This window comes from Myotis nattereri (assembly GCF_964212035.1).
Source record: "Myotis nattereri genome assembly, chromosome: 2".
NCBI classification, from domain to species: domain Eukaryota; kingdom Metazoa; phylum Chordata; class Mammalia; order Chiroptera; family Vespertilionidae; genus Myotis; species Myotis nattereri.
The window spans coordinates 203,374,667-203,392,547 of NC_138076.1; the positions used below are offsets into that span (position 1 = coordinate 203,374,667).

General features: G+C 44.1%; 1 protein-coding gene across 2 annotated transcripts in view; it reads left to right on the forward strand.

The window, feature by feature from the left end:
- The first annotated feature begins 1,162 nt into the window (after nt 1–1,162).
- Nucleotides 1,163–17,881, forward strand: part of LOC308514844 (overexpressed in colon carcinoma 1 protein homolog) — a 32,997-nt gene continuing 16,278 nt past the window's right edge. The window contains exons 1-2 of one of the 2 annotated variants that reach the window (XM_081085181.1): nt 1,163–1,395; nt 12,885–12,909. In XM_081085181.1, the coding sequence (XP_080941307.1) occupies nt 1,350–1,395; nt 12,885–12,909 (71 nt within the window). In that variant the 5' untranslated portion in view covers nt 1,163–1,349. The remainder of the gene's footprint in view (nt 1,396–12,884; nt 12,910–17,881) is intronic. The other variant, XM_081085182.1, reaches the window with a different exon arrangement.

Sequence of the window (17,881 nt, forward strand, 5' to 3'; positions counted from 1 at the left end):
CCTTGGTTCTGCTTCGAGGCTTTCTCTCAGTTACAACAGAATGGCTTTAGGAAGTCTTTTAACCAGAGTCCCTTCTGGGCTCCCAAAGCACCCTGTATTCCTCTGGTAACATTCCTGCTACATTGCAATTAATTTGTTTATAATCAGTCTGCCTGGTTAGACTGGCTCCCACATGTTTGTATCCTTGGAACTTAATTTTAACAAAGGACTTGGCACAGGCTAGGCTCTCTATAAATATTAAATGGGCTTAAAATGGAGATTTAATTCCTGGCTTGAATTCATCTCACAAAACATTTACCGAGTCTGTACTATGAGCCAGGACATTATGATAAATCAGCCAGTCCTTACCTTCAGGGAATTATTAATCATTTCTAATAGATTTAAGGAAAAGAAAAATAGCTGGCTTTTTTTTTTTTTTTAAGGATCAGGCACTGTGTCAGGCACCGTGTTAGGTGTTAGGTGTATCTGAATTATTATTGCAATTTCACAGGTAAAACAGCAGATACACTAATGGGTTAAGTAACTTTGCTGAGGTCAGGAGGGGCAGAGCAGGAATTTTAGCCTGGACGATCTGATTCCAGTAACACTCACACTCGCTCAACTCTTAGACTGAAAGGTGCCATGCAAATTCACAGTTCTGCCACTTAGAATGGAGGTCCTGTATCCAGGTGATCGAAGAGGTGGCATTTATTTCAAAGAGGAATAAGTTAATATGACCAACATTGGACCAACATTATGTTCTTTATTTATCAGTGTGGATGCAGGAACAGAGATGCATTAGCTCCTGTTAAAACATACACGAATTTCGGTTTGGCTTCAGATCTGAACATTATATACCATTTTATTGGGCCCCCACTGCGCGCAAAACAAGTGTTCCCTGCCACTTCCTCTGCTCCCCATATCCCGGTGGGGAAGGAAAAGAGAAGGCGAAAAGGTTGTGCAGGGTGAGCAAGTGAGCGCCCCGAGCTCCTAGGCCACAGCCCGCTTCCGCACCGGCCACGCCCGTCAGCCTCGCCCTAGCCCCCAAACCCAATTTAAACTCCCGCCCCCTCCGAATGACGACCAATGCCGGGCCGGGGAGCCCGCAGGAGGCTGCGTATTGGCCGGCGCGCTGTTGCCGAGGTGACGGGTGGGCCCGGCGGGGTCCCGTCAGGGCGGGGGCCAGGGTGCCCGGCGGTTTCCGCCGCGCCCTGGCCCGCGCGCGTCTGCGGCGGGCGGCGCCGGCCCCCGCGCGCCCCCTGGCCCCGCGCGCCCCCCGCCGCTCGGGACGCGCCGCCCTCCGCCTCCGTCTCCGCCCCCGGGAGCTGCGGCCGCCGGCTGCGAGCGCCGCTTCTCCGGCCAGCGGCGCGATGGGCTGCGGGAACTCCACCGCCACCAGCGCGGGCGCGGGCCCAGGTGAGCGCGGCGGGCAGCCAGGAGCCTGGGGTCGGCGACGCGGGAGATGGTGGGGAGTCAGCCGGCCGGGCCACCTCGGCCAGAGCGGCCAGGCGAAAGGCGGCGGGGAGCCGGGGAGGGAGGGCATGCACCCCCTGTGCCTGTCCCCGTTTTCGGGACCGGAGCAGACCGCCCGCTTTTGGAACCGCTGAAAGCAGGGCACGTCCCCCCGCGCGGGGGCGGTCACGCCTGGTCGAGGAGAGCCTGCAGGGCGATCCTGCGGAGGGACCGCGGGGAGCGCGGGCGGCGGGGTCCCCTGCGGTGGCTGGGCTGGGCATTCTCCTGGGGAGAGGGTTCCTAGGAGCGGTCTGTGTCCGTGCCCTGCGCTCCAACACTCCCCCCCCCCCCCCCCCCCCCCGCGCCTCGCCCCAGCCCCTCGGAATCCGGAACCCATTCACTGCATCTGGGAAAGTGTAGCAAAGCAATTCAGGACTTTCCGAGGGTGGTGCTGGGGGAATGCGAGTAGGGGTTAGAACTGCAGACAGGGCTTCAAAAATTCATCCGAGTCGGTCTTGATGCTTAAGACCTGCCGGGCTGTTGGTAGGGTTTCTCTGAGAGGCTGCCGGACAAAGGAATCTTAGATATGTGAGAGTTTTAATAGTCGCAGTGATCTGTTCCTAGATTTTTCATTAAAAAATAAACACATCCTGAAACTTCTTTTTTTACACCACTTCGTTTTGTTGATTGGCAGGCGAAGTCTAGATTTCCCCCAGTCACCCAGGTGTGTGTTTTTTTTTTATCAAGTGACTTATTTCCAAAATTCAACCCTTAACTTTAACCCAGCTAGTGCCTCCCGATTTAAGAGTCTGGATCTGTTTTGAATAATGCCTGCTGACCTATTTTAGTGTCCGTTAGGAGAAAGAATTTGTATTTTCTTCAGCTGAGATCAATCAAATGCCACATCCTAACCCAACCAGCAAATGTAAACAGCGGTCTGATGCTGCAGTGTTTCCTAGGGGGTGTGTGGGTGTGGGTATGGGTGCCCTGTCAATGACTTTTTGACCTTGGGCCTGTCACTTCCCTTAACTCAGATCTTGGTGGAAGAGTCAGTTTAAAATCCAAGCTTTATTTGTTTGTTTATTTTGATGCTCTTGTACTGGGATCAGATATGGAAATCTGCTCAGGTAATTGGCCAAGTTTGTTTCTCCCCTTTGCTTGTCTGTGACCCCACATATGGGATATTTTAAGAGAAGGTACTAAAGTATGTGGCATTCTAGTCCTAGAGCTGTGAATGAACCCAAGTATTGATTTTTTGAAAAGTTTATCTCTTGCAGGTAAACTTTTATTGTCTTGAATTAAATTCCTATCCTTGTGACGTGCAGAGAGAGCCACCAGGGAACAAATCTTTCGATTCATATAACAATGACGTAGGTTAATTAGTGCCTTGTGCCATAGATTAATTTGTGCCAAGGAGGGCAAGAACAGGATTCTCACCTGAGAGTGGCCAAAGAGCTCGCTCTGCTTGGAAACCTGGAACAATGTCAAGGCCACATCATTCACCATGATTTATATTTCTCCATCTACATGCCCTGTGGCCCTATGCAATCCACGGCATGTGCACACACCCTACTTTACAAAAGGGTTAAGGACAGTTATCCACATTAAAAAAAAAAAAAATTGGCCTGGCAGGTGTGGCTCAGTAGTTGAGTGTGGATTCATGAAGCAGGAGGTCAGGGTTGATTCCCAGTCAGGACACATTGCCCGGTTTGGGCTTCAATCCCCAGTAGGGGGCGTGCAAGAGGCAGCTGATCAATGATTCTCTCTCATCATTGATGTTTCTATCTCTCTCCCTCTCCCTTCCTCTCTAAAATCAATAAAAACATTAAAAATAGTAAAAAATAATAGAATGATTTGTAACATTTCCTTTAAGGTGGAGCCAGTTGAGTTCATTTACATTTTTATTACTGAACTGCTTATCTGGTGTGAGGATAGAGGGAGGAGTCCCATGGCTAAGTCAGAGTGATGATAAGGTAGCTTTGAAATGGTAATGTAAGAAAATGGGAAAAATATGATTCTCCTTACACATATCTGGTTGATCACCCTCCCCCCTTTCCCTCTCCCCCAGGAGTACATTCCTTCTTACATAAAGGGAGGTATAGTTATGTTGGAAAAACTCATGTCATTTTAATGAGTAGCCTTACTTTTGTTTATGACGGACAGCTCATGCAAGAACATGTTAGTCTCTCCTGGAGCTTGCTTGCTTTTTGCTAAAAATTACTTCATGTTCAGGGCAGAGCAAGATAGCAAGTGCAGACTGTGAAACATTAAGGAGAACACATCATGAACAGGGAGTTATTGCATCACCTCTTTGAGGGACCTGCCCTTATCTTTGAGAAGTCATTCTCCAAACATTTCCCTGCTGAGTCCAGCTGGCTTGCTTGGGGATTGGGTCATTGTTATTTTTGAAATTTTCTGTTAGCTGGTGGTATGACTTTAGTTTCAGAAAGGACATGCATCAGGAAGAGAGATGGCAGGTAAAAGAAAAATAAACCAGAGTGCAAAGCTACTTCAGTTCTTTCTGTTGTGAACTTAGACATTAGCATCAAATATGCTGTTGACTGAGCTGCAAACTTGTAGTGCTGAACCCAAGCACAATGAAATGCATTGCATTGACGTTGTCCCTGAAATGTCCCAGGATCATACAATTCAATAGCCTTACGTAAGCAACAACCACAACAACAAAAGTACAGAGAGAGATGGTAGGAAGGATGCTGAACTTGAGCCTGGAGAGTGCGGGTTAAGCTTGACTTTGGCACTGTGTTGGTTGTGTTACTATGGCCGTTTCATTTCACCTTTTTTTTTTTTTGAGTTTCTGATTGAAAGCACTCTGTACTGTAATTATTATAGAGTAGTGGAATATTACCATGTTGAAGGTGAAATGGCTTTCTCTGAATGTTTTTCTGTAAGAACATGGCAAATCCACTTTCAGAGGAAGCGTTAGTATACTCTAATAATGCTCCCGAACTGGAAATCTCCATTATAAGCCCTGTTTTTCTCCCTAAGTGATCCAGGGAAAGCAGGTCATTGTTTCTCCTTTCCCCGAGCTATCTGGACAACTGCCTTTCTTGGCTTTTGTCTGGTGGAATTGGTTAATAGGACACATTGGTATTTAGTAGTGTACTTGAGTAAATTTGATTCTCTATGTCCACTATGTGGAGAAACGGATAGGCAGTAAAATGGCCAACGGCCAGAAGAAATCAGCCCCTAGGTCAGTCAGGCCCTAGATCATTCCGGTTAGATTTCCTTCACAGGAGATTTCTAACCGCAAGCGCAAACGTAAACCCACCCTTCAATGTGCAGAGCACTGCACTCTGCTAGGAATTTAGGGCAGGGTCAGGGCAGCCAACAATGATGGTTATAAAATGAAGTCAAACTTTCTTGCTCCTGAGAAGTTAATAGACTAGGTAGGAAAATTAACCATTAGAGAACAGTTGCAAAGCCAATAGAATACGCATTGAACCTCCACGTGGCCAGGAGATGTTGAATAATATAGTTCCATCCTAGAGGAGTTCAGCTTTCAGTCTAGATGGGAACATGGGAGCCATTTAGTTTTAGTACATTTTTATTCCTCTCAGTGGAGGAATTTGATTTTTCCCTCCTGAGGGCTGTAGTGGGAGGATTTGTATTTTCCACTCAGTGAAGATTCTGTACATGTTCCTGCACTGACTCTAGACTCTAACCTATAGAGAAACATCTGGAATAAATAGTCCATTTTTAAAGGGTAACATTTACTATAAGGCAGAGGACTTTTGCTCTCTCTGTGTTTCTCTGACCCCCACCCCACCTCTCTGCCTCAGCCATCAGATTCTCTATACCTTTGTTTTTCTTTGAACATATTCTCTAACCAGGCAGAGAAATGAGCAAGCCTGCATTTGAGCTAATGATTTATAACAGGACAGTCATTCCCTCTTATATAATTGTACATACAGATTGTTAAGCAAGTCTGTAGTGTAAACCAGAAAGTCTCTTAAAAGTTTGGATGGTTCCAAGTATCTACAATAGCCCATTTCCATGCAGACTAAGGCTGTAGAAATTGTTAACAGTAACAGTTATTTCAGAAGTATTCTGCTCTTGGTAGTTGATTGAATTGATTAGTTTTTCTTTCTTTTTAAAATAAATTGATTTTTATTGATTTCAGAGAGGAAGGGAGAGGGAGAGAGAGATAGAAACATCAATGATGAGAGAATCATTGATTGGCTGCCTCCTGCACACCCCCTACTGGGGATTGAGTCTGCAACCTGGGCATGCGCCCTTGACTGAAATCGAACCTGGGACCTTTCAGCCTGCAGGCCGACCCTCTATCCACTGAGACAAACCGGCTAGGGCTAGTTGTAGTTTTTCTACCAGAGATATGTGACTGGCAACTACCTAACCATAACTTTGTGGGCAGTTGATTATCAGAATGTTTCTACCATGGTTCTTCTGGTAGTTATAAAACAAGAGTCTGAGGAGGAGGAGGAGGCATTTAATGATTATTTATTCCATTTTATCATTGTACTCAGGGAGTTAATATAATTCTCTTGGGTCCAATTATTTAGATTAGTTATCATCATCCCCAATTAGATAATTTCATTCTCCTTTGGTGTAGCTGTACAGTCCGGCCTTAATTGATATCTAGAAATGCGTTGTAGTATTGAAATGCTGCCACTGTGCGTAGTTAGCATTAGTCCAGGCTGAACAGTGGTGGAAATACTATACAATTTTGTTGATATCATCAAGAAGTCCTCTTATCTTGTGCTGCTCAGCTCACTTAGGCCCCCGCCCCACCATCCTCCTTTCTTTTCTTAAACCTGCTGAACTCACTTGTTTTCTCTCTGAAACCGTCTCTGCTGGAGAGCTGCTATTTATTGTCTCTTGTGTTCAGATGTTGGCCTTGGGAGAGCCTCCTGCCTCCTGTGCATAGCTGTTCCCTCAGCCTTTAGACCAGGGGTGGGGAACCTTTTTTCTGCCAAGGGCTATTTGGATATTTATAGCATCATTCTTGGGCCATAGAAAATTATCAACTTAATAATTAACCTGCTATATTTTGGTCAAACATTTAACTAACTCACCCCTAATGCCTTGGCAGGGCCAGACCAAATGATTTCAGGAACCTTATATGGCCCTTGGGCTGGATGTTCCCCACCCCTGCTCCAGACCAACAAACTTTCAAAGGAATTTTTTAACCCTCAAAAATTTGTTGTTATTGAATGAATGAGTGTACTGGGGAGAAGTGGGGGAGAAAGATGATGCAAAATTAAGTCCTAAAATGTGTGGGGACACCGTGACGAATATAGCAGTTGAGAGAACAAAATAAAACATTTGGGAGGCCTCCTTGGAAGAAGTTGGACTTACGTGACTTTGAAGAAGAATAGGTAAGAATTGGAATAGCAGAAACAGAAACAAGGGCATTTTTAGAGCTGTATGAAATCAGGGGGAAGGAGATGGGCCTGGTGCATTTCAAGGCGGCGAGAAGTCTGGCCTGCCTGGCATTAGTAGTGCATATTGATTACAGGGAGTTTGGAAGGAGGTAAGAGTGGTCAGGGTGAGGGTGAGGAGGACAGAGGCTTTTTTCATTTTATCATAGCAAATCCTGCTTTCGTCATTGATCAGCCGCATGCCCTTGGGCAACTTGCTTAAACTGTTGGTACCTTAGTTTCTTCAACTGTAAAATGGGGGAGTAACTATGGAACTGAGTCAAGATGAACTGAGTTAATGTATGTAAAGCACTTTGTATATTGTTAAGTACTCAAATGCTATCTGTTAATATCGGGAAAGACATTCACAGCTGGTGTAGAAGGAGAGAGTGAGCATATAGGGTGACATAAATGAAAGCTGTTCTCTGGGATCAGTGCAGCGAGGAGGGTCTGGGGTGGTGGAGGTGTTGATGCCAGAGACCCCTGGAGGACAGAGCCAGGCTGAGGGTGGACTTTCTGTCAAGGAGGAAGGAGGAAGGGGAAGTAAAAATGAACCCAAACTGTTAAAGCCTGGGAACTGGAAGGGGGTGCTACTTACTACCTCTAAAGGGGAGGTAGGAAGAGGTAGGTGATCAATATCCTCTCGAATGTACCTCCTTTCAAGTGATGGTGAACGACAAGAGGGTGGAAATACCTCACCCAGGCATCACGACCGGTCCTTCAGAATCAGGAAGTTCACTTGTTCCAATCCCCAGAATTGACCTTGAAACCACGTGAATGGTTCATAAAGGTGACCTAAGTAAATTACTCAGTTCTGCCATGAGCCGCTTCTAGCTCAGTATAGACATGGCTTAAATTATAGCAGCTAAATGTCAATGCGTTACCTTAGGTCTGTACTTACATGGCCACCTTTCTTTTTCTTTTTTCTTTTTAAATATATTTTACTGATTTTTTACAGAGAGGAAGAGAGAGGGATAGAGAGTTAGAAACATTGATGAGAGAGAAACATGGATCAGCTGCCTCCTGCACACCCCCCACTGGGGATGTGCCCGCAACCAAGGTACATGCGCTTGACCGGAACCGAACCCGGAACCCTTCAGTCCGCAGGCCGACGCTCTATCCACCGAGCCAAACCGGTTAGGGCATACATGGCCACCTTTCTTTATTAATTTTTACTTACCTAAGATGTGACTACTCAGGAAAACTTGTAAGCAAGAGATTTTCTGTAAGCGCTTCTACATCCATTAACATAATTTTGTATTTCCAGGACACATTGACCTGATGTGTTTTCTCCATTGAAGAAATGAATCTGTGTCTTTTGTTGGCTTCTTGAAAAATAAACATTGCTTTGGACGAACAGAAGAGCTGTTGTTCTACTTCTTTGTGCCAAACGGAGACTGTGACATAGTTTTAGAACTATTGTGGGTCAGAGGAGCCCTAGCAAGCTGTCAGAATTCAAGAGGGTTTTGTTTATTTTTCTGCAGTCATGTTCTGCAGTTCTCAGAGGGGCTCTTCTATAAAGCAAATAAAGATGAAAACACTCCTGCACATTTTTATTATTATTATTATGTTTCTGATAATTTATGGCGAAAGAAGACATACATCTTTAGTACTTTTTAGACATTCTTTATGTATATCATTTTAGTTTTTGGTGTGTGTGTTTAAATGATCACCACTTAGTATGAAAGAAGAAATATGATTTAATGAAATATAATTTAACAGTTCATTTGCTTGTGTGACTATTTCCAGTATATTACATCAACTTTATAAAGTGCATATAGAGTAGTGATGAAAAAAAGGCATTAATTAGACTCCCTTTTCAAAAGTGAAAATGTATGTGGTCTTCCTTTTACAAAGATAAGTATTTTTGGAGTGGGGCGGGCAGGCATAAGTAGGCGTAGCGGGTAGGGTGATAACTTAAAAAGTGATGTCCATGTACTAATCCTTCAGTGTGAATGCTCTCTTATTTGGTAAAAGGACCTTTGAGATGTAATTAAGTTAAAGATTTTGAGATGAGACGGTCATCTTAGGTTATCTGGGTAGGCTCTATATCCAATGATACGTGTTCTTATGAGAAACTGAAGAGGAGAAGACAGAGAGAGGAGAAGGTGGTATGAGTATGAGCAGAGTAAAGTGGCCTAAGCCAGTGGTTGGCAAACTGTGGCTCTCGAGCCACATGCGGCTTTTTGGCCCCTTGAGTGTGGCTCCTCCACAGAATACCATGTGCGGGCGCGCATGTACAGTGCGATTAAAACTTAGTGGCCCATGTGCAGAAGTCGGTATTTTGTGGAAGAGCCACACTCAAGGGGCCAAAGAGCCACATGTGGCTCGCGAGACGCAGTTTGCTGACCACTGGCCTAAGCTGAAGAATGTCAGTGTCGAGGAATGCCCACTGCCGCAGATGCCAAGAGGCAGGGATGGCATCTTCCCGAAGGCCCCTGGAGAGAGTGTGGACCTGAGACCCTGATTTTGTCCTTCTGGCCTCCCGAACTTCGAGAGCATAACCAGGGACCACCCAGTTTGCGGTGATCTGTTACAGCAACCATAGGAAACTAATACAGGAGGCTTTTCTGCGGCTGTTTGGGAATGGGACAGGATTAGAAAATGAGAAAATATCATTAAAAACTCTACACCTGGAATGTAAATAATTATTGGTTGAAGCGCATACAGCACCATTCCATCCTGGTATGATTCATACAGCACTTCAAGGTGGCTCAGAGTCTCATTTATTAGGAGACCAATTTTTTATAAAATATTTTGTAAAACCTGAAGAATACCTGAGAGGTCTTTTCCTCCTGATACCACCCAGCTCTCTGCTTCCCGGACACCAGCGGGGTGTCCTACAGTTGAAGTTGGGTCTGACCTAACTCCACGCAGGGTCAGTCACCATGGGTTTAAGGGCTCGGTGCCAGCAGATGCCCAGTCACGAGCATTGTGTCCCCAGGTTACTTGCACTTTTTTTTGGGGGGGCGGGGGGATATCCACAGCCCCATCCTCAGATTTTCTAATTTGTTAGAAAGGCTCTCTGAACTCAGAAAGGTATTTTACTTTCCAGTTTAAATTTACTGGTTTATTGTAACCATTTACAATTCCTTTTTGTCACTAGAACTGCATGTGATAGATACTTTTGTGAAAGCAAACCTCCCCCTCTTCTACTTTTTAGGAAGATATTTAAAATTATGCTGATCCTTTACACCGTTGGAAAATAGTCATTAACTCTTTGACCCACAAAAAATAATGGTCTGTTTGTTTTGTGGTGCTTTTATTCCACAAGAAACATGGCTACCTTGTTTCACCTCTATTTCTCCTAAGGCCATTATGCTAATGCACCAAGGCTACCTTTAAAAAGTAGAGTCATTTTGGCAGGAAATGAAGTGGCACTGACAGGGATGATTGCTCTTCCCCCGGGGCCTGGAAAGAGGTGGCCACACCACTGTAAATATTTGTTTAATAAATGACAAATCACGGGAACCATACACACAATAGTTCTAACCAAAGTACTTTTTGCATAAATTAGAGACCTTCATCTAGTTAAGGATGATCAATATTTTGGTGAAGTGTGATTAAAATGTTGCAGTGAGGGAAATGATATGTATTCTTATATTTATAATAATTTTTTGATTTTATACTTTTGCTGCACAAGGATATTTCACATTTTATATTCCTAGATATTCTGAGAGTTTTGCTGGGGGTTTCCAACAATTGCAATTTTTTCCCAACGATTACATTTTTTTTTTGTTTAACTGAGAAGTTGTGTGTGAGGGATGGTGGTGGGGGTGGTTGGTGGTGGTTGTGGTGGGCGGGGGGGTTGGTCATGTTCTACCTGCCCTTGTAAACTTGAAATACCATGTTACCTTGCACATTTCCTTCCCTAAAAAAAAAACCAAAACAAAACAGAGCACGTATTACAATTATGTGTATGCCCTTGAAGTAGTGTTTCTGACTTTTTTGCCCTTCTCTCCATTATTAAATAGATGGTGATGTAAATAAGGGGCATTTGAGAACAAAGAAATGATCTCTGACTTCCTTTGGGGAGGTAACTCCAGGCATCTGCCTTGGCCTGCTGGGATGGGAGATGGTGAACCCAGCTGGGAAGAGGCCCCTGGGTGCCCAGAGCCGGTGCAATCTAGGTGAAGTGGATGGAGGTTTCCTGGTGGCTGATTAAACTAAGTGCTGATTAGACAACATGGTGCTGTTTTGAAACTAATTTCACACACATTATTGAGCTGTCTTCTCAGCGGCCTTTATCCCTCCCCCTCCCACCCCCCCCCCCACCCCCCGCGTTAGACACTGAAGCGCAGTGATTTATTGGCTGTTAGACAAATATTGGAACAAGGACTTGACTGGAGCCTTCTGCCTTCCGATTCCATGGTGTTCTTTTCCTGCCACCCTACTGCCCCTGCTGAGATGGAGGGGGTGGCGTCTGTCCCCTCCATTCTCCCTGTGGGTTGTCCTAGGTGGCCCTTCATTGCCGAGTGGACTCACGGTCCACGTGATGGTCTCGGCTTTCTTTTCCCTGTAACACTTCACAGAATCAAGTTTCTGATACATTGGTTCTCCCTTTTCCTGACCACACCAAAACCCTCAATTCCCTACCCTTTTCCATGAAAACAAAAATGAGAAAATAGGGTAGTATTTTAATTCTGGACTGTCTTCCAGATTCTCATACTCGTTTTGACTTTGAAATAAAATGTTCATTTTCATGGTTTTTTGGTGGCACTAATCCTTTATTTTTTTCTCTCTCAAGTTACGCTGCTGTTGGCAGTGTTTCTTAAGTTAAGATATTTTTTTTTAAGTTTTAGGATTTTTTGGTTTTATGTTCTCAGATGCCAAAGCACTTTTTATTTATATAAGTGATAGTTGTGGCACAGAAATATTACCCTTCCCTGAAGAAAGGAACTACGTTTGTAACAAAATTGAGGTTTGGTCAGAGCCTTAAAAGTATTTGTTTGAGACACAGTCTTGATTATCTGTGTGCTGTGCTCTGCAGGGAGTTTGCAGTAGGACAATCCTAAATTAGTATCCCCAGGGCATAGTTCTTGCAGTCTTGGCAATAACTTTTCCTGCAGACTCACTTGCTTACTCTGTAGCACATCTTCCTTTATTTTGATATTTCTGTGACTTGTGCAGAAGTTATTTTAATTTCCATTTCATAGATATGGAAATCGAGATATTAAGTGGAATGTGACTGTTAATAATAACAACTGAGATATTTTTATGGCCAGACTTCGTGCTCTGTTTACATGTATAGTTTTTTGTTTTTAATCTTCATAACCTTTGAGGAAGCTACTCTTATTACCCTCATTTGACACATGAGGGAAGTGAGGTTTTGAGAGGTTGTAGGACACTGACTGTTACGTGGATAGTAAAGTTGGAACCAAGCTCTGTGTCGCTAGGTAAGGATACTAGGGGAAGGGAGTGTGGAGGCCATGTTGTGGGCGGATAACCTGTGATGAGTGATAGGATTGGGGTCCAGAGAGATGGGTTGTTTCTGGCATGTCAGTGGGAAGCAGGAACAAGAGGGCTCCAGGGCAAGTGGGAGCATGCTTATAAATGTATGTAACTCCTCTGGAGCTGGGCTGGTGTCCTCGACACGTCCTATATCACATAGGACCTCGCCTTCTTTTTGGCTCCTGACTGTGCTTTACTTTGTGACTAATGCAGAGTGTGACATACAACAATGCCAGATAGACACCAGCGTAGAAGGGCTGTGGCTTAGAAAAGAAAATATTTCTCAAGTCCATCTGTTTCTTTCTCTGTAAAACGAGAAGATTAGATGAGGTGATCTGTAAAATCCCGTCAGAACCACCACCTTGTAATATATAGGAATTGTTAAACATGGGCAGGGTAAATTCTAAATTTAGGATTTGAATTTTATGATTGTCTTGTCCTCCTTTTCCTGAAATAATCGTTTAAAACACCATATTCTGAAGTCGTCTCATAGAATATTATTTTATTTGGGTATTGGGCTTAAATTCTTTTGGGGGGCTGAAAATTTTTGTGGCAATACTATCTATCTCACTAATACAAACCTATCTTCCCCCCCCTCCCCAGGCCCTGCAGGAGCGGCTAAAGATGTGTAAGTATTTAATATTATGATTTGCTAAACTCTTTCTAAGGAACACACTCATTTCATGATTATGACCTTTAGATATATGTAGGTATGGCCGAAGAGACACGGAAATACTTTCTGTACTATGTACAAATCAAGATTATCATTTGGTTTATGACTAAAGTGCTATTTAAAGAATGTGATTATGACTCCCCCCCCCCCAACAGATTTTTTTTAAAAATTTATTTTTAGAAAGAGAGGAAGGGAGAGGCAGAGAGAGATAGAAACATCAATGATGAGAGAGAATCATTGATCTATCGGCTGCCTCCTGCATGCCCACTGCTGGGGATCAAGCCCGAGACCTGGGCATGTGTCCTGACCAGGAATTGAACCGTGACCTCCTGGTTCAAAGGTTGATGCTCAACCACCTAGCCATGCTGGCTGGCAGAAAAGTTAAAAGAAAAAAATCAGCTGCTCTTCTACCACGAGAGACAACCATCATTAATAGTTTACATTATTCCATTTTTTCTAATTCTGCCTGATTGTGTGTGTATATGACCTTGTACATTGAAGTCTGTTCCTCTTTTATTCAATTTTTGCGTGGAGGATATGTAGGTGTACTTTTAGGCTAAAGGGTTGAAACCAGTTGAGTCAGAAAAGCTGAGGGTGGTTTGGGGAGGGAGTTATCTGTAGTGAGGGAGAAAATAAATAATGGAAATAGGTATTAGAACAGGCGACAAGGATTAAAAATGTAGATTAACCTTAGAAACTCGAGATAAGGAGGAATGCATGGGTGAAGATATATGAAATTTAATCGCCTTAAGACAGACTTGCATGCATATCCTGGAGTGAGCCTTCCTTTTTCTCTCTCCCTCTGTCTCTTTAAAATTAAATCACAGGGCAGTAACATGCAGAACAAAACAGAAGTGGCTTCAGCGTGATGACATTTGGCTGCTTTCACAAACCTGCCAAGATCAGCCAGGCTTTTTGAAATTGCAGTGAATGATCTTAGCTCTTTGGCACAAACAGGTTGTGTTGGGATATTTTTGGCTGGAGATGGCAGAGGCCCAGCTTAAACTGGCTTAAACAAACAAACAAAAAGGAATTTATTGGCACGTGCAACGGAAAAGCCCCAGGGGTTTGGCCTAATCAGCTGGGTTCAGGTAATCAAATGACAGGTACGAACGCTCTCATCTCCGCCTTCCTGTTTTTGGCTCCACACATAGGCAGCTTTCCCCAAGTGGTGATGGAGATGCCAGTTTATATCTTATCAGCTTAATGATTCCTGTGGGAAGAGGGCTGCTCTTTCCCTGTGGTTTGATTAAAAGTTCTAGGGCGAGGCTCTCCCTGGCCAGGACTGGGGTCCTGTGCCTCTTTCTGAAATAGTCAGCGGGCCAGGGAACGTGAGCTTCTCATTGGCCAGGCCTAGGTCATGTGCCCACTGCTGCAGCCAGTCAGTGCCATTAGCTCCACATGACTATTTGGCCAAAAAGTGAGAGAGTGGCAGTTCCCACTCCAAAGAAAAATTGGGATGCCGTTACCAGAATGGGGGCAATTACATCTGGGCAGGCAGAAGCAAAGCATGTTCTCCATGTAGGCCAATTTTCATGTTATTAAAAAAAATCTCAACTTAAAATTTTAAGCAGTAGTTATAAAAATGTTATAAATATGTTTCAAATAAGAAATGCTATTAAACAAGTTGACTCAGACTCAGTAGCTGCTGTTAAAAGGAAAAGACCCTAGCCACTCACTGTAAGCAAGATAACTCAAGTGCTTCTTTCACTTAAAACTTGTAAAGTGACATTTCATTAAGGTTCCTTTCTTGACAAAGCAATTTTATTCTTATGGAAAGTGGCAGCTGGAGAGAAAATTATCTTGGAACGAGTTAACATAAAACACACTGAAGCTCTGTCTTTTTAAAAAAATGAAATTACGAATCTCTAGTCTTGAGTTTCCTTGGAATCCTTTATTAATTTCTGTATCTAAAGCACTTATATCAGCTCTCTGTTCCTCGTTACGAACCTGAGGGTGTCTGATGGACCCATCCTCTGTGAAGTAGCGGGCAGGGTGTGGAGGATGGGGCGGGTAGCATTGGAAAAGCGTGCATTTGGGGAGCAGAGAGACCTGCTGCCATTTACTAGCTGTGCCCTTGGTATTCTTATCTGCAAGATTGGAATAGCACTCACTGTGCAGGGCAGCCATCTTCATCTTTACCGTCATCCTCTGCAGTTAGTAGCTCCTCTTGATTGAGGGCTGTGAGCTGTATAGCAACTCTAGCACTTCAGGTACATTATCTCATTCCGTACCCATGGCAGTCCGATGGGGACAGTAATGCTGTTTCATTTTGCAAATGAGGAATGAGGCAGAGAGCGCTTAAGTAACTGCTCAAGGGTTATGATGGTTATTGGTACAGTAGGTTCTGTGTCCTAGTGTAATACTTGGCATATGCTTTGCTGCCCCCTGTAAATGCTAGAGAAGGATTGGGTGGTTTAAGTGTTGTTGAGAAGATTTAGCAGAGCCTCCGCCATGAATACCTGATGGCAGGAGACCCATTGCCTCGAGGGCCTTGCCTTCATAGAAATCACACAGTCCCACAGGGTGTCCATCCGTACACGGTGAGATTTTCCTTGGGTAGGACCCAGCGGAATATGACCTTGAAGAGATAAAGTAGATGGGTGGCTTCCTCCAGGGATAAAGACCAGCAAATGTTGCTGAAATGCTTGACTACAAGGCATGAGCTAGAGAGACGGGGAGGGATGCCCACAGGGGCTCATGAATGGTGTGTATGTGTGTGTGTGTAGGGACTGGAGGTGAAGTTGCAACAAGACATCGGGCGTCTTGGGACTGGGAATAGCAGAAGGAAGACTTTTCCCCCCCTTAGGGAGTGGGATTTCTCCTCTGAAATGTCAGAGGTGAAGTAGTTCCAGGAACCAAGCTCCACTGAGCAGCCGTGGGAGTAAGTTATTAGAGCAGCAATTAAAATGGTTGGGATAGAGGAAGTCAGTGAAATTCGAGGCAAGAGGTCGATTGAATGATCATGATGCTTAGAAAGAAAGCCAAGGTCTTCAGTGCGTTGGGGCTGTTTGTAGCAGGGCTCCGGCGCCCAAGGGGAGAGGTTTTGAGTGAAGGCGGAATTGGCCCCGAGTGAGAGAGCTCTGTGGGGAAGTTGGGGAGCATGCTGGCTCCATCTCCTGTTTGGAGACTGGGATGTGAGAAAACAGCTGCATGTGGTCCAGGTTCTGGAAAAGTGATACCATCAGGGAAAAGCAGGGGTTCTTTAGGTAAGGAGGAGGAGAGAACATTCCTGACTGACTTATGGCAAATGATACTTTCACAGCCAGCGATGAAATAACCCCAACCCCATGTGCTTCTTAGGAGAGCAGTAGAGAGGCAGGGAAATTGTAATTCAGCTCTGATCCATTAGCCCCATACAAGGAGTGAATGCTACTCAAGTTCTCCAGTAATACATTCTAGAACAGCCGTGGGCAAACTATGGCCCGCGGGCCGGATCCGGTCCGTTTGAAATGAATAAAACTAAAAAAAAAAAAAAAGACCGTACCCTTTTATGTAATGATGTTTACTTTGAATTTATATTAGTTCACACAAACACTCCATCCATGCTTTTGTTCCGGCCCTCCGGTCCAGTTTAAGAACCCATTGTGGCCGTTGAGTCAAAAAGTTTGCCCACCCCTGTTCTAGAAGAAAGAAGGGGACCGATATTGCCAAGGGGCTCATCCAAGGAAGAGATTTAAAGATGACTCTCCAAAGAAGTTTTGACATTGGGAAGAAATGAATGAGGTTTGCGTATAGGCTGAATCAGTCCACGATAACACATTAATTCGATCCTAAATCAAATGTAATTGTTTGGTAGACTTGATCAGAAGCACCCTAAAAAGCAGGAGTCGTCATAAAAACATTATAAAGAAAGTTAAATAATTATACTTTATCTGGAGAACTGTGTGGTGTGCCTGGAAGTCCGTATTGTCAATTAACAAACTTATTCCGAAAGATTATGATGAATGGCAACTAAAAGTAGATAGTTAGCTACGCTCAAAGTCTCCAGAGGCTTCCATATTAAATTTTTACTGTTTACAAATAAACTAAGTTGGTGGCACTGCAAATATGGAAAAAGAAAAGACTGCAGGCTGGTTTTCAGCTTCTTAGATCATTGCTAATAAGAATAGCTCTAGATTTAGAATATTTTCCTTGATGAATAAAAAAATAAATAATTCTCTCTCTCTCTCTCTCTCTCTCTCTCTCTCTCTCTCTCTCTCTCTCTCTCTTGGTCACATAACTATGTTAGGTCTGGAAAGCTAGGGAAGTGAACTTTGTGCATTTTAAGGCAGGCTATAGCCAGGATGAGTTAGGAGATGCTAATTGGGTGTGGGGGAGGGAACTCTGTCTCACATTTGTCATCTGTATTTGTTCTTGAGAGTGCACACAATGGATCCGTGCCATGGTTCCATTATTTTACCTTTGAAACCCTTTTTAAGGTCACTTCAGAGAGCTTTTTTATACAACTCAGAAACTGAGCAAATAAGTGAATAAAACATTTTGACTATCATGTATTACTGAGGAAGAAAAAAGTAGTGGTTTATATTTGATATAGTAACTTTGGATAAAGTTTCTTTCTTTCTTTTTAAATTTATTGTTTCTGTTAATTCTCACCCAAGGATATTTTTCCATTGATTTTTAGAGAGAGTGGAAGGGAGAGGGAGAGACAGAAACATCCATGTGGGAGACACACATTGATTGGTTGCCTCCTGCACACACCCCGACCAAGGCCGGGGAACCTGTAACCAAGGTACATGCTCTTGATTGGAATCGAACCCAGGACCCTTAAGTCCACAAGCCGACGCTCTATCCACTAAGCCAAACGGCTAGGGCTCTTCCCTCCCTCCCTCCCTCCCTCCCACCCTCCCTCCCTCCCTCCCTCCCTTCCTCCCTCCCTCCCTTCCTTCCTTCCTTTTCCTCACCCAAGGATATGTTTTACATTGAT